At 45.9% G+C, this 15,381-nt stretch overlaps 1 protein-coding gene across 3 annotated transcripts; it reads right to left on the bottom strand.

Moving 5' to 3' along the window:
* Positions 1-335: 335 nt before the first annotated feature.
* On the bottom strand, positions 336-15,206 carry sf1 (splicing factor 1). 3 transcript variants are annotated; one of them, XM_085906181.1, is made up of 14 exons: positions 14,817-15,144; positions 13,600-14,027; positions 9,739-10,023; positions 8,814-8,945; positions 6,113-6,188; positions 3,751-3,903; positions 3,239-3,328; positions 2,981-3,164; positions 2,803-2,918; positions 2,558-2,665; positions 2,293-2,488; positions 2,010-2,208; positions 1,601-1,762; positions 336-1,535 (listed from the first exon to the last, which is right to left on the bottom strand). In XM_085906181.1, exons 2-14 carry the CDS (start codon positions 14,003-14,005, stop codon positions 1,192-1,194), a joined length of 2,451 nt encoding a protein of 816 aa, XP_085762307.1. In that variant the 5' UTR covers positions 14,006-14,027; positions 14,817-15,144; the 3' UTR covers positions 336-1,191. The 3 variants fall into 3 exon arrangements, with proteins under 3 accessions (XP_085762307.1, XP_085762308.1, XP_085762309.1); XM_085906182.1 differs by lacking the exon at positions 14,817-15,144 and adding an exon at positions 14,717-14,811; XM_085906183.1 differs by lacking the exons at positions 336-1,535; positions 1,601-1,762; positions 2,010-2,208; ... (6 more) ...; positions 6,113-6,188; positions 8,814-8,945 and having other exon boundaries at positions 9,997-12,072; positions 14,817-15,206.
* Between the last annotated feature and the right edge of the window lie 175 nt (positions 15,207-15,381).

The raw sequence follows: 15,381 nt of genomic DNA, 5'->3' as shown, positions 1-15,381 counted from the left end.
ACAGGGCAGCCATTTTTGCTTATTTGCTGTCAACTGAAAATGACCTCACTGGGCCAAAGGAGATTCACTTTGCCGTCAAGTAACCAAACGTACAAAAGTGAGCTGTGAGCCCATTAGCTGAGCACTTTGGCAGTGTGATTTTTAATCAACATTAAGTGGTGGTCCAAGAAAATTTGGCAGCCACTTTAGACCTTTTTTTTCCCACTTACTTTATATTACTTATGATAGTAACACAATAGTTAACAATTTATATACTGTGTAGATGAGTGGGGGTGCATAGCATAGAACATACTGAAAATTCTTTAAAAAGAAAAAAATCTCGTAATGAGGCATCACTCAGTCCAATGAATCAGTTTATTTCTAAACAAGCAAGTTAATTTAAACAAGTGACGGAAGAACATTGGAACTACAATTACTTGGTTTGTTTGGCCTTGCAAAAGCAAGGTAAACCGTAGGGCTTTATTTTATGGCGTACTGGTGAAGAGTCTTGAGAAAAAAGAAAAAAAAATCAAGTCTGACTCTCAACATTCAAATAGTCCAGGAGGGATTTGGAGGCCAATTTTCACCCCTGTTCAAACTCAAATGCCACAACTGAAAAACATGCAGACAAATCTTCAAAAACTAAAACACGTCACATCTTATTACAAAAATATTACTCTTTGCCAAGAACTCGTTTCGCTCCAGACACAATCAATTCTTGAAACGAAAGGCGCAAATCATCAAAGTCAACCTTTGAGGTTTTTATTCAGTAGACAAACAAAAAACTGCATCACTGCAGAACTGAGGCCTGAGAACGAGTGTTTACAGACACACACACACAGAGATGGAGCCTTTTGCATTCATACAAGCTTTAAAAAGAGAACAACTCTTTCATTTAAACAAAGGGAACTAACATCCTAGCTGTCAGAAACGCACGTTGACAATAGAGGACCCGTACAAAACTAGAAATGCGTGTTCGTCGCCGACCGCATCGCATCCCACCGGGCATCTGTCAATCATACCGAATGGCCCGCTATTGGTTTCACACTTTGGATTTCAAACTGACTGAAATGTTCCAAGTATTTGTCTGCCTGCCTGCCTGCCTGCCTGATGTCATACCCAAATAAAATAAAATAAAATAAAATAAAAAAGCACTGGATATAGATATGACCTCAGTCTTTCGGATGTGACGTGGGCGCTTGTCTTCACATTTTAATTTTGGGGCGGGGGAGGCGGCGGTGCCGGCGGCATACCGAACGGCGGCATGCCCGGTACCCCCATGCCCATCATGACAAAGTTGGAAGGGTCCATTGGCGGCGGGGGTGGCGGCGGGGCGTACATCATGCTGGCAGAGCCGGGGGGCGGCGGCGGCGGAGGAGGTGGGGCACCGGGAGGCAGGGGCGGCTGGACTCCCGGGGGCGGCTGGACTCCCGGGGGCGGCGGTACCATGGAGGCTCCCATCGGAGGTGGGGGCTGGGGTGCCGAGGCCACGGGCTGCTGTGGCTGTTGCCATGGAGGGAGAGAGCCTGTGCCAGGGCTGGATGTGGTGGGGGTATCTGCAATAAGACAGGGGTGAGTGAGCAGAGAATGAAAGAGTGTGTCCGTTTTCTTATGTTCTTACTCTGTTGCCACGGCATCGGCGTGCTCGTCGCCATGCTGCTCGTGGGAGGTGGCGGAGGAGCTTGCTGTTGCCACGGCGGCAAAGGACCGGAAGGGGGCGGCGGCTGACTGTTGGGAGGAGGTGGCGGAGGTGGCATCATGCCCATCGGGGGTGGCATCATGCCTGAAAAGGACAACAACGGTTGTTACGTGGCGGCACACGTGAAAGCGGTCATTCAAAGTCACAGCGCACACCGCAAACTAAAGACATTTTGCCATTCCGTATTGTCACATTTACTTTTCAAGTTTGGGTTTTATTCCCATCAAATCAGTGAGATGCATATTTGCATTTTTGGTGGACTTTCTGGAGACACCCCGATATGGTAACGGAAGGCACCAAACGTGTCCGAGGGGGGAGTTCTCGGACTCACCCATGTGGTGTCCGTGGGGTCCTGGGCCATGGCCCATGGGCGGAGGGGGAGGTTGCATCCACGGGGGAGGCATGCCGTTTGGGTTGGGGGGCATGCCCATGCTGGACATTGGAGGAGGGTAGTGTTGAGGGCCTCCTCCGTGCATGCTGTGGTAGTTCCTGTTGTCGTTGGAGCTGGAGCCCACCCAGGGAGGCCGGCTCTGTCGAGAGACACACGTGATGCGTCAGAAACAAACTCAATTGGAACAGGACACACATAAAAAAATTTTTTTTAAAAAACATACCGGCGGTGCCTGGCTGCTGTTGGGCGCAGAATGCCGAGGGGGTCCTCCTTGCCCGCCGGAGTGCCCCCCGCCGGAAGACGGCAGCGGGGCTTCCCCCAGCTCGGCCATGAGCGACAGGTACTCCTTGTCCATACGAGCTTTGTCCTGTGCCGACTGGGGAGGCTCGCCGCCCGCCGCTCTTTGGGCAGCGAAGGTACTGCGCCGCACAAACGCCAAGGACATTTGGTTTGGACGTCGGCATAAAGCGGATGGATTTTGTCCTTACCTGGTGTACTTGCAGTCGGAGGAGATGTGGCCCGCTCCGCCGCACTTGGTGCACAGGGTGGTGTTGGTGATGCTGCGAGGTTCCGTGTTCTGCCAAGGACGCAGGATCCTGCGGACACATTTCGGAGCTACTTTTTCCTCTTTCTTTTCAAATTTCACATACAATACCGATTTTCCCCACTTGTCGCTTCATACATTGGACAAAATAGTTTCCTCTATCTTCCCATTTCCGAGGCCTTAACCAACCTGTTGTCGTCTTCCCTCAGCGTGCCGTTGAGCCTGGCGAGCTCTCTCAGCTGCATCTTGCGCAAGTCGTTCTGGTCCTCGGGCGTCTCGATGCCTTGCTTCAGGATATTGCGGATCTGAGGGCGTATCGTCGATTAACGCGACAGGCGCCGGAAGCCGAAAGGTCCAAAGTAAATACCTGGTCCACGGCTTTCTTGACATTCTCCATAGTGTTGGCCGTGACCAGAGCGTGCAGAGGCTCGTCCTCGCCGGGCAGCATCTGGCCGTCCTTCCTGCCCACCTTGCCCTCTTTCACCGAGCCTTTGCCTCGGATCATGATTTTGGCACAGCATTCTTTCTCAATGTTCTTCAAGGTGTTACCGCTGGTGAAAGAAGACGCACGCAAATAAGACCGCACAAAAGATGACAGAGACTCAGCCCTAAGGTTCAAACTCACCGTGGTCCAATAAGCAGACCAACAAAGTTGATCTCGGGGTATTCGTCTTGAGGAATCATCACTTTGTCGTTCACTCTGGTGGCTGGTGGTCTGCACAAAAGGGGGGGGGGCGGGATGTTAGCATACACTCAGTGACATAAAAATGGACCCTTTAGTTGCGTTGTGGTACCATTACAGGACAAAATCACCAGATTAACGGATAAAAGAATTGGTAGTTGCTACCCTAATTGTAAATAAAAGAAAATATATACAAACATTTACCAGGTTTTATTTGATAAATAATTGTTGAAAATACAAACTGAAAAAGGATTGTTTTTATTTCAATTGTTGAAGAATTTTAACTACTCAATATGACAATTTTTTATTTAACATTACATAAATTGTCAATATAATTACATACAAAATTAAATAGGTATGAATCTTTCCTTTATGATAAAATGAAACTTTTTTCTCCTCCTATAATTTATGCATTTTAATGAATTTTTTTTTTTTTTGAAGCAGAGAGGACCTACTTATAATCCGCAGGCGGTTTGAACTCGGGGTTGAGTCCGACCATTTCGGTGATGAGGGCGTGTCGCTCCTCCTCGATCTTCTTGCGCGTGCGATACTCGCGCGTGTTCAGCCTCTTGCCCTCGCTGTTGTAGATGGGCTCCGGCGAGGGAGACCTGCAGTCAGACGGGAGACAACGAGGAAAACCGTCAGCGCCTTTTTTTCCTCCTACGCCTGAACGGGGCCGATTGGCAATTACGTAATCAGAACATCTACCTACGGCTAAACCATCGGGTTGTTTTTTTTTTTCTCTCTTCCCCCTTCTTTTTTTTAACTGTCAAGGTGGGATCACGTCATGGCATAAAATGTGGATCTAGTGAATCACAACTGCTACGTCTAACGTTTGTTGTTGCTTCACGAATAGGGCGGTGACGCACGGGTCACGCACTGTCCAATGAGATCGGGAGTGACCAGAGTTACTGTTAAGCAAAAACGCGTGGCCATAGTTACACCTGCATACAGGATTGTTGGCCTAAAAGAGAGAAAAGTTGGGAGGAAAATGAAATCCTAAGCAGAGGCGCTGAGAGCCGCTCGGTGCCCACGTGGCGTGGCGGAAGAGGTCCGTACCTCCCCGTGGATGCTGAAAACCTGCGTTGCCGCCTTAGGGAGGCTCTGTGCTTGAAAAAGGGGTTAGGTTGACGTGGGGTAATTTGGGTTAGAGCAAAGGAATTAGGATTAGATAGCCATCCACCTTTTTCCTACATTTGCTCTCCCGGCGGAGAGACACATTGGTTCACAAAGTGACGGACGGACGGGAAGCGCATGAAGGGAGACATAAAAAAAAAATAATGAAAATAAGTCCAGCCGGCGGTGAGGCACCTCCGCTTGATTGTCCTAATAGATTAGGAGGCAATGCAGCAGCTGCAAAAATCAACCTTTGGGTTGCTGTGAAAACGGCCGCTTGTCTCCATAAATTGGCCGCCGCTTAAGCAATGCAGTCCACATGCTTACATGTAATTGTTTCATCAAACCTGAAAAGTTGAAGTGATGAAGCCACAGACTTGCTGGAATTATCCTCGATTTAGCGACTCGAGTTTCCCGTCACGCTCGTTTGCCGGCCATTTGCGACGTCGCCGTCGTGAGCGCTTAAAAGACGGCAAGTTGGTGTTTACAAGGTCAAATGATTCAAATCGACAAAACTGTCTTTCAAAGCGCTCTTTCATATTATTTCAAGTCTAACCTAAAGGACCAAAAGACTTATGCATAACAAACCTCATCTTGCTCGTTGTAATACAGATAAATTTATTGCTTGTGGAACGTGGGCGGGGGGGGGGTTTGAAAAAACAAAACAATCGCAATATTGAGGGAATTTAAATATTTTTCAATATTGTTTGGCCCTAGTGTATGATTTGTTAGAGGAGATTTTGTTTTAACAGATGGGGGACGACATTCACTTATTTACTCTTGTCATTTGGCCGAACCACGGCCTCTGCGATTGGGACGAAAAAATAAAGATGGCCGACGTGGAAGGGAGCTCAAATCGATGCTGTTGGCGGACCCAATTGGACTGTTTAGGTGAGAGTTTGTATTACATGTCTACAGAGACTTTCGCGACAATAAAAAGTCTCCGAGAGTTTGCCGGCAAAATGTCGTGATGCTAACAGGCTCACAAATGATTTTCGCTCCCTGGGAAGAGAGCAGAAACTAAGAAACTGCTTAATAGAGGAAAGGTCAAGTTGACACACTTGTAAGAGGAAGCCACTTCCTGTGGAGACATCTGTTGCGGACACTCAATTTAGCTGCTAAACTCAAATATGTAGAGTGATATTCTTGTCCCTAGCTGTCCACTAAGAGAGGAGCAACAGGCCATACGTGCGTCTTGCTCTCTCTTTCCGTCTGGTTGTTTATAAATAAAAAAAAAAAAGTCAAATTCCTCTCAACGTGTTAAATTGTTGAATGCTTGTCGAGGCAAACCTGTTTGAAAAAAATCATTACGGAAGGAAGTGTAACACAAAACCACTACCGGCCAAAAGAGAAAAAAAAAAAAAATTCTATCATTACTTTGACATAACAGTACTCAAAATCCGAGCAAATATTCAAATATTAAGTAAACATAGGATTATTTCGTCAGATCTTTTACTGTACTGCGGTGTCAAACCTCGACGTACAATCTATGCAAGCCATGAAGAGGAGCTATCAATGTCTACATTTAGGATTTGAAGAACTACTTCTGTCAAGTCTAACACATTCTGAGATTCATTCTAACCACAACACAACATAGGAATGTCATAAAAATGAGCACTTTTTTTTTTTTTTCTTCCAAAAAACGTAAGTCAATAAAGGTAGAGAAAATGTTACTGTTGATGGGTTTAATCTTTTTCCGACCTGTCCTCAGGGTTAACAGGGATTCCCAGGTCTCCTGTACGCAGTTTACGTGTCAGGTCTTCGATCTGCAGTTGGACTGGAAGAATTCAGGTTAGGAAAGAAAAACAAGGATGGGGAGAAATGTGGTTAAGACAACACCAGCAAAAAACGAGAGCACGGTCTGGCTCGTTTATGAGGAAACAAAAAGGTGAAAAGCAAAAAAAGCCTTACGTTACTTTCGACCCGTCTTAACATTAGCAATTGCGCTCATCTCGGACCGTGACAAAAACCAGGTCAAACATCTCACCGTCGATCACCGCAAGAGTGATTCGGCTGAAATCGTCGAGCGTGTAAACATTGACATTTATGTCGGAACGGGACCAAAAACAACAACACAATGACTGAGTGCGTGGATGTGTTCAGAATCATTTGCTCGCTCGCTCCCTACTAAGGCGATCACCATCCAATACCTCTATCATTGATTATTTCACCGATTAATCAAATAACCGGGCACACTTTCATTAGTATGAACACTGATTTTATCTTTTTGTTTATTTGGAATTATTTGGTGATTAAAAACCAATTACTCTCAGCTAATCGATGTCACACAAGAATAAATGATGGTCATTGTTTGCTAAAGTAAAAGATGATTGCCAATGTCTTACTTGGGTTAAACACAGCAAATCAATCTGCTTTCACGAAAGACTAGTAGAGAAATCAGATCATTTGGAGAGAGTGAAATCATACGATTTGGATTATCTTGAATTAAAAATGCCTCAATTTATGTACTTATTATCAATTTATTATTGGATTAATTTTGACACCTCTACTCCCACCATTTAGTTCACTGAGCATCAGCTGACTGAAAAATGGTTTACAAACACAATTTGGGCGCATTGCACCGTTCAGCTAATGAATATTGAAGAAATACCATGCAACGATGTGACGTTTGAAGCTGACCAAATATCGACGTCAAAAAACACCTGTCTTTTTTCTGCCATGGTGAGATGAAACGTAATTTTGATCTCTTTGTGTGCCTGGCATGTGAAGAAATTGACAATAAAGCGGACTTTGACTTTGATGCAATGCTTTTCTGCCGTTGGCTACTTTTTGCATTGTTGCCACTCTACGGCGGGCGGCTAGCGGCTACTCACGGCTCACGACACAGAGAACTAAAATGGTGGGATCCTGCTACGGTGATTCGGAACACAGCCTTTTGTGTGCTTCACAGAGAAAGTCGGAGCTTTTTTCTTTTTTTACCAATAGCACAAAGTAGCAGCACTTAGTTTCAACTGTCTCTGTGAAACTAACTGCTCATGATTTGTGTACATTTTATGTCTTCATTTTTATAGATATATTTTTTTTAATAACTACCGGTAAGGCATTTCCATTAGTAGAGATGCACCGACTGCATTTGCTCGACCACATTGGTTTGCATTTATCCCCCTTATTTCCTTCAGTTGATAAGAGTTCAATTATTTCTATTTTAGGGCCATTTCTACAGAGGGTGTGGTTGTGGGGCACAGGCTCATAAAATCGGTGCACCTCTTTAAAAAAAAAAAAGTCAATGATAAAAATTGTCTGGATATCACTAGAGTAAATTGGCAGATTTTACTTGTCACATTGCTCCTACAAAGGTATCCCCCCCCCCCTTTGTACAGGGTGTCCCAAAAGTCACTACACACTTCCTTCCCCCCACCCCCCCCTTTTTTTTTTGTTCCACGACACGAGGCAAGCAGCATTTGACAACTTCGGCTTTGCAGTTTGTATATAATATCTTTCTTTACTGCAATGCTACTTCAATACCAATGGGGAAGCCCGAGATTCCAAAAGCTGTGGCGTCACGTCTGTCCAAATGAAGGAAGTGGATAAATAGTGCCTTATTGGGACAGCCTGTATTGTACGTATTAGTGAATGGGCAAAAAGAAACAGCCAAGTGTGACAACATAAAAGTGGGCAAAAATGAATGTTCACATAGCAGCTACAGACAACCATTACCAATGACTGGACATCGCTAACAATGTCAGTTCTGGAGGAAAAGGACACGCATGTGTGCTTCAGAACACCCCATCGAGGGCCCATGAAGGCAGTGTGCGGGTGCTACACTGCTGCTGAAAGGCACTTCTAATCTAAATAATCCCCCAACAATGACTTTTTGCCCCAGAGTAGCTGTAATGATTATTAGGTGGTTCGGTTTGCAAATTTTCAAATCACTCGATTGGTTTGCCGTTGAAGCAGCATTGCTCACACTCGGACCACCCCGGGTGATAACATTAAATCATAATAAAAAAAAACGACAAAGCGGAACTTCAGCATGTTAATAAGGACATTATGAGCTTCCATGCACAGGAACCATATTGATGTGTTGTTGGAGGGGGGGGGGGGGATAAGGGGCGGTCAGGCAAGACGGTGAACTGTGACCTGCAGTTTACAGACATATCAGCAAGCGGTGGCGTTTCATCATTCAGCAGACATTACGACTTGCTAATGGGTGCCCAATGGTAAGCAAACCGCACAGTTCCGCGACACTTTTTCTTCGGGTGGTTTAGTCAAAACGGAATCAACAAAAGTCAATCTAGATGCATGGTGTAGAAATGGAATATATTTTAAAAAGGACATGTAAGGATTAACTTTCTAGATTGAAACAAGTGCTAGGGAATCATTATACATCACTCCAACAAATGATATGAGATTAAAAAAATAAATATGGCGTAAAAATTACCTATATAGGCTCTCTCTTGGTCCCGGGTCAGACCAGGGGGGATGACAGTGGGCATACCCGGAATGACAGTTTTCTGATCGGGTGTTTCACTACTCCAACGGCTTTTCTTCCTTTGTTTCTTCTGGCTGAAATCTACAACAACAAAAAAACACACACAAAGAAACAAAACAAAAAACAGCAATGTCTAACTGTTGCATATCTTTTCATTTCCATTTAACTGTGCAAGTGTCAATAACATTGTGGGTGCTGGTCAAGGCAAATGCGTCAGTGATGGCTCAGTCTAAAACTCCGTAATGCAATCGATCGAGTATACCAAAATTCAAATCACAAATACAGAAAATGAAAGAATAGCAACAATTTGAGAACAATTGAGAACCCAAACTTTACTGACCTGGGCGGCAAATTGACACTTATGCTAAAGGCAAACCCCCCAAAATGTCTTAAACTGGGTCTGCCCACCCCCCATCATCCCCCCAAAAAAACTACAGTAAAAATAAAATCCATCTATGGAGCATATAACAAACGTCAGTCACATGGCCGCGCCTACTACGAATATGCAGTCGTTAGCCCAAAGTAAATTACGCCTTATAATTAAAGTTACATTTTTTCCAATTGTTTGTTTTTCAGCAATATGAGGCTCGGTATTTTTTTTTTTTATGAAATGAAAAGTTTTTGTCTGCGCTGGAACGGAATTCAAATCCATTACAATGCGGAAAGCCGAATTGGATGTGTTAACTGTTCGGAACCCACGTCAAGTATTGGGACGAATGTAGTCTACATGTAGGACAAATAATACGAATAAAATGTCTCGTGTTTTTGTGGTCTAAGGCGGAGTTTAGCTCCGCGCTATGGCGCTAACTAGCCACGTTAGCGTGGTCAACTCGCCCGCGTTGCTCATAGCTTGAACAAGAAGCTGTGCCTTTACCTTGTCCGCCGGGCGGCTGCTGCTGCTGCTGCTGTTGAGGCTGCGGCGAAAACACAGCCGGCGCGCTAAACTGGTGCGTCTGCACAAAAGCCGTCGATGATGGCATCGGAGATGGGAATCCTTGTAAGGTCGCAAAGGACGCGGCAGACGCCGTACTAGGCATCATGCCGTTGCCGGCGCCGGGCCCCGCGTCGAAGCCTCGTTTAGCGCCGATGCTGGGGTGCAACTTTCCCAAAGGAGTTGCGTTTGCGCCCGTGGCCATTTTGGGCTGGTCCCGTCCACCGGCTGTCGAAAAAACACTTGGTTAATGGAGGGGGCGACCTGAACGTGTTGATAACGAGATGAACGCCCCACGCTGTTAGTTTCGCGAGCCTCTTTTCGAGAAATCAAAATGGCGCCGCGCTCAAACACCACAAAAGACTGTCGCCCACGGGAGGGAGTGAACGCAGCAGTGTGACGCTCTCCTATTGGTCGACATGAGCAGCGCCTACTACATGACGTCATAATGACATAAATCAAGCGACGTTCTGAAGCGTTGGCTTGCTCTGCTTTAGCAGCACAATGTTTTGAAAACTTTCATGATTTTAACTTTTTTGGAGGCTACAACTTTTTTTTCCCATGACAGTGGCAGCCGCAAAGTTTTAGGGTTCAGGGTTCAAATCTCGTGCGAGCTTGTCAATTTTAAACGAGTGAATGCTTGTCGAGTCACGACCCATCTGATCTCACAATATTTACAATTATAGTAAAGTACTGTTAAATTAATCCTGACGTGTTAAAAAAAAATCAGCAATAGTATTGTCTGCTCACGAATTGAATTAAACAAACAAAAAAGTCCAATTGTTAGTCAAGCTTTGATTGTTGGAGTGATATGATGGCTAGGGGTAGCATTAGTCTACTCCAAAAAACACACCCAAAAGTTGACTTATTTCTGTTTTATTTATGAGGCGACAACAAAGAAAGTGTCCATATAATGAATCAATATTTGATGGAGAGAGAGAAAAATAATAGTGGGTGTTTACAGCAATGCAATACCACGTTTTATTTGACTATAACCCAGAAACATTTCTATTATACTGCAGGGGAAAAAGAAAAAAATGAGGCATTCCCACTCAAACAGATGGGTAGGCCTGTTAAGCTGCGCTATCCAAGTCTAAACTAAATCGTAGGCATTTTAAGCAGAGTATTTACACGTGATACAAATGCCTCATATGCGAAGCTACTGTTAGTTTCAAAACTGCAAGAAAAAGCAAAAACATTTCAAAAGCTCGCCTATGGGGAAAAGAAAGAACTCAAGATACATGCACCATGCATTAATCTTCCACTGACTGAACCACTAAAAAGGGAAAGAATGCTGCTACTTTCAAATGGAGTGGAACGTAATGTATTCACACTGATTTTCTTGCCTATTAAAAGGTGGGACACTCTTGAATGGGGTTTTTTCTTTTTCTTTTTGGTCTTGACATAACCAACTGGGTGTCTAATTTGGTCATACTCGTGGCCGTTTGCTAAGCAACTACCAGTTGTCACGTTGTCTCGTCTGAGACAAACGTCGCCGGGATCCCGCGTCTAATTAGAGGTAGTACTTATTGGCAGTCGTAGCAACGGTGGGGATCTGCGAGCCCGGATACGTGTATCCTTCGCCCTCGGCGCCGGCCCTCCGAATCGGGCTCCGGTCCCGTGTGACGAATGGGGGGACCGGTGCAGGAGGGGCCTGATATGCGTCGGCGCTAGACGACGGAGGACGGACAGCCGTGGTGGAGGGCGCGGCCGTCGCAGCAGGTGTGGGCACGGCGGCGCGTTGGTCCTCGAAATAACCGGCGCCGTACATATTGGCCCTGTACTTCCCGTAGTAGTCCACAACTCCGTACGGATCTCGCTCCTCGTAAGGCGACCGCCGCACCGGGTAGCCTGGCACCGCGCCATAGTACGAGCCGTCGGTCTGGTAGGCCCCGGCGGCGGGCACGCCGTAAGCTGGATGCGGCCCGAATCTCGCTGCGTTGTCGTAGCCCGGACCCGGTCTGAACGCCGCCGCGCTGCCGCTGTGACCGGCACCACGGGAAACGCCGGGCAGAGGAACGTAGCCGGCACCATATTCCGCTCCCGCGCCGCTGAAGCCCGCTTGATAAGCCCGGTTCTGAGCACGCCCGTCAAATCTCGAGGGATCGAATGCTTCAGAGTTTGGCTCTGAGCCGTCTCTGTGGAAGCCGTTTTGATCTAGCGGGCATTCTTTGGACCAGTGGCCTTCCTGCCCGCAACGATAACAACCCGAGCGGTCTCCCATTCCCGGCGCAGTACGGAGGCGGCTAGTCGAAAGCTTCACGCTCATCAGTTTGCCTTGGAAAAGAAACACTCAATAAGGACTTGTTTGCAATCAGTATGGAAAAGAGAAAAATCTGTACATCCAGCTTGGCTACTCCCAAATTATGCAAACACGAGATTTAATCATCACAACACATCAACACATTAAAGCTGAAATCCGTAACTTTTCCAAAGTCGGGCCCGCAGCACACCGCGCGACAACTGTGAGCAAATTAGCCGCCGGCGCGCCGTCAAACACCCGGCGACCGACCGTCCGCCGCGCGCCTACCGACTCGCGGCTACGCAAAAAAATGACGACGCTCGCCGTTGCCGTAAATTGTCACTGAACCACAAACACGGTGCGACTGTCAAGGAAAAAAGTTGATTGCCCTGGCCACTGTCACTATATTACAATCAGAAGAGAAAAGGAGCGTGTGGATGTTTGACACATTTCCGCAAGCTTGCAGTTTGGCAAAAGATTTCGCGCTTTTGGTAAATATGAAATTGTTATTACTGTACTCCTATCAGAACGCTTCGGCGGTGACTTGCCAGATCTTGTTTCTACCTGCGAGTGTAGTTTGGTGTCTAATGTCAGTTTTGGCCATTACATCAACAACATTGCAATGCTGTTCAACTGCAGTTCACATTACAAAAGGAAGCAAAAACTGTTGGGGACTGTTGACTGCTCAGGAAAATTAGTCACGCAACCCCGTGTTCGTTCGGTCTCTGTTCTGTGTTTCCACCATGCAGGTAAGATGTGGTCAAAGTAGGCAAAAGTTCTGTCAAATTTGTTTGGGGCCCCGCGCAGATCGCGTACCAATGCAAAAAGCAACACGGATCATCATGCACATTCCAGTATGAGGTGCTAAAATAGTCCAAATAAATATTTCTATTCAGTATCAACACCTCTGCTGGCCAGAATAGGTAGGACCGAACAAACTTTACAGAAGATGCAATATTACGGATAGCAGCTTTAGAACAATAGCTTTTCAGTACGGCTGGGCGATATGATCTCAAAATAAAAGGGGGAAATTTCCCACCCTCAAAATAATCCAATTTTAATCCTCGTTCCCCTCTCTGCTTTTATGTTAAAAAGGGGGCATCCCCCCCCCCCCCCATTCTGAAATATGCTCGACTTTTAGTGTTGTCAAACACACTTTGAAATGACCTAGCATCAACTCGATGCGTTTTCATTGCTGCCGTTAAGTGAACGTAAACATTCCCTTCAGCATTCATTTCAAATGTTGAACAAAAACGAATTGGCTTCCTTCCACAGGGTCTCCAGAGGGGTCAGTCAAGTTGCCAGCTGGGACGTTTATTAAACAAGCGCCCGTACGTTTGCAGACTCATTAGTCGTGCAAGCAGTGCACATTAGCAAGGACACGCCCAGAACTACAATTATGCTCAAATGAATGGATGCTAAATCGCCCAGCCCTACTTTGCTGTTGGCCTATGACGTTTCACTCACCTGTTGCATACTCGAGACTTACCTGTTGATTCTTAAACCACAAAACACTTAAATCACACAAGACATCCCCCAACAAGCCCAGCCCAAATGGTCACCTTTGAAAGCTGTGTTGTCTAATTGATTAATGGCCTCCATGGCATCCTCCATGCGTTCCATGTGAACAAAGGCATAGTTTTTCACTATGTCACACTCCACCACCACGCCGTACTCTTCAAACTTGGCCCGAAGCTCCTGGTTGGTGCAGGCGATGTTGCCTACGTGGAGCTTGGTGGAGCCCCGCGTCTTGCCACGGCTAAGCTCCACGTTCATGGCCTGGCCATTCAGCTGGTACTGGTGGAGGTTGCGGATGGCTTCCTCTGCCTCTGCCTTGCTGTCCATGTGCACAAAGCCAAAACTCTTCAGAATGGAGCATTCTGCTATCTTTCCGTACTGCGAGAAGAGTGCTCGGAGTTCGTCCGATGTGGTCTCGGGCGACAAGTTCCCCACAAATATTTTTACCATTGTGACTTTTTACACTTCACTCCTGCAGGGAGAAAGAAGATGCTGTGAGGATGAGCGGCTTGGATAATGGATGGATAGACTGTGCTTAGAATTACAATGTAATGAACCATGTTTATCGGGGAGGGCACGTTACTGACCCACCCATATAGTGTAATTTGTCAATTTAAGATAGGTAATGGTAATACTTTCTTTTGGAAAACTTAAAACACATCTGCAAAACTGTGAGCGAGCGTCAAGGCATGAGTGGTAATTCTTTTGTGTTAAGCCTCGCGCCATATTGTCGAACCTCATGCGCACAATACAATAGCTTAGCAAAATGACGCTGAAGTCCCAGCTGTCTGATCTGGATTTAAATCAGTTATATCCTCATCGTCCAACTGCAAGCATTAATGACATTAAACAATAGAAACGCTACCATAGCCGGTCTTGACTTCAACATTAGCTTAGGAGACACTAAAGTAGCTTTAGCTTTCACAATAGCCGCCTTAGCAGCGGTAGTAGTGAGTCGCGGCCCACCCGTTTATTACTTTAAACCAGAAAAAAACGATTGAATCACACTTTAAAATTGGATCGATGTAACAATATCGAATTTATATTAAAAATGGAAATATATAAATGAGCTTTTCAAAAGCAGTGCAATACTTTTGAACGCATCGCACGTGTAAATGAACGCGAGAGCTATCGATTTAGCCACACTTTGACGTCACTTACACGGTTTAACGGTGAACTGGGAAAAAACGGAGAACTTTCTGTTATTTTAACTAGCCAGTTAGAGTTGATTTTTTTCCCCGAATGCGCTTCGACGGCCTACCTGGAAATTCTTTCAGCTTTCACGATCGTCAAACTAGAAAATGGCGACGGACGCTAATGCTAACGTGGGGGTTGGGCTGGGACTACTTTCGGCTCGTGACCGCTCTCCTTCTGTGGTTTTCATCGGCCGGATAGGTAATCAATTTAATGTAGCATTAGCGCCAACAACAGCTTATGTGCAAAAAAATTGCACGACTACATTGATCACACTATCCATTTAAACGGTCCATACGGTTTTCTTATGCAAATTACAACTGTAATCAAGTCTGGTAACGCTACTTCCGGCCGAGACCCCAAATGTAACCCTCCGCTTATTTTCCCAATTCGGCTGCCTGTTTGGTAATAACTTCCGGCTTCGTGAATCCGTAACCCTCCGCGTACCTTTCGGCACTAACGTCTTGTTAACGCCTTGTAGTTATGTAATTAAAATGGCGGGTGCTTGTGTCGAGGCCATCAGTACGTCCGCCATGTTGGATGGGGCAGCTTTGCCAAGTAAATGGAACGAGCGTTAAAACGCGTAGTTCTATAAAGTGCACAAATCGCAGCATGATACAGAAACCCAAATC

Source organism: Syngnathus leptorhynchus, chromosome 2 (assembly GCF_054491065.1).
Source record: "Syngnathus leptorhynchus isolate UIUO chromosome 2, UIUO_Slep, whole genome shotgun sequence".
Classification (NCBI taxonomy): domain Eukaryota; kingdom Metazoa; phylum Chordata; class Actinopteri; order Syngnathiformes; family Syngnathidae; genus Syngnathus; species Syngnathus leptorhynchus.
This window is presented reverse-complemented; position numbering and strand designations above follow the sequence as displayed.

Excerpts from the sequence above, each read along its gene's own strand:
- sf1 (XM_085906181.1), bottom strand. The coding sequence starts at position 14,005 with ATGGTAAAAATATTTGTGGGGAACTTGTCGCCCGAGACCACATCGGAC. Across the intron at positions 3,329-3,750 it reads AAACCGCCTGCGGATTATAA|ACCACCAGCCACCAGAGTGA; the intron begins GTAGGTCCTCTC and ends CCTTTTGTGCAG. Across the intron at positions 3,165-3,238 it reads GGTCTGCTTATTGGACCACG|CGGTAACACCTTGAAGAACA; the intron begins GTGAGTTTGAAC and ends TTCTTTCACCAG.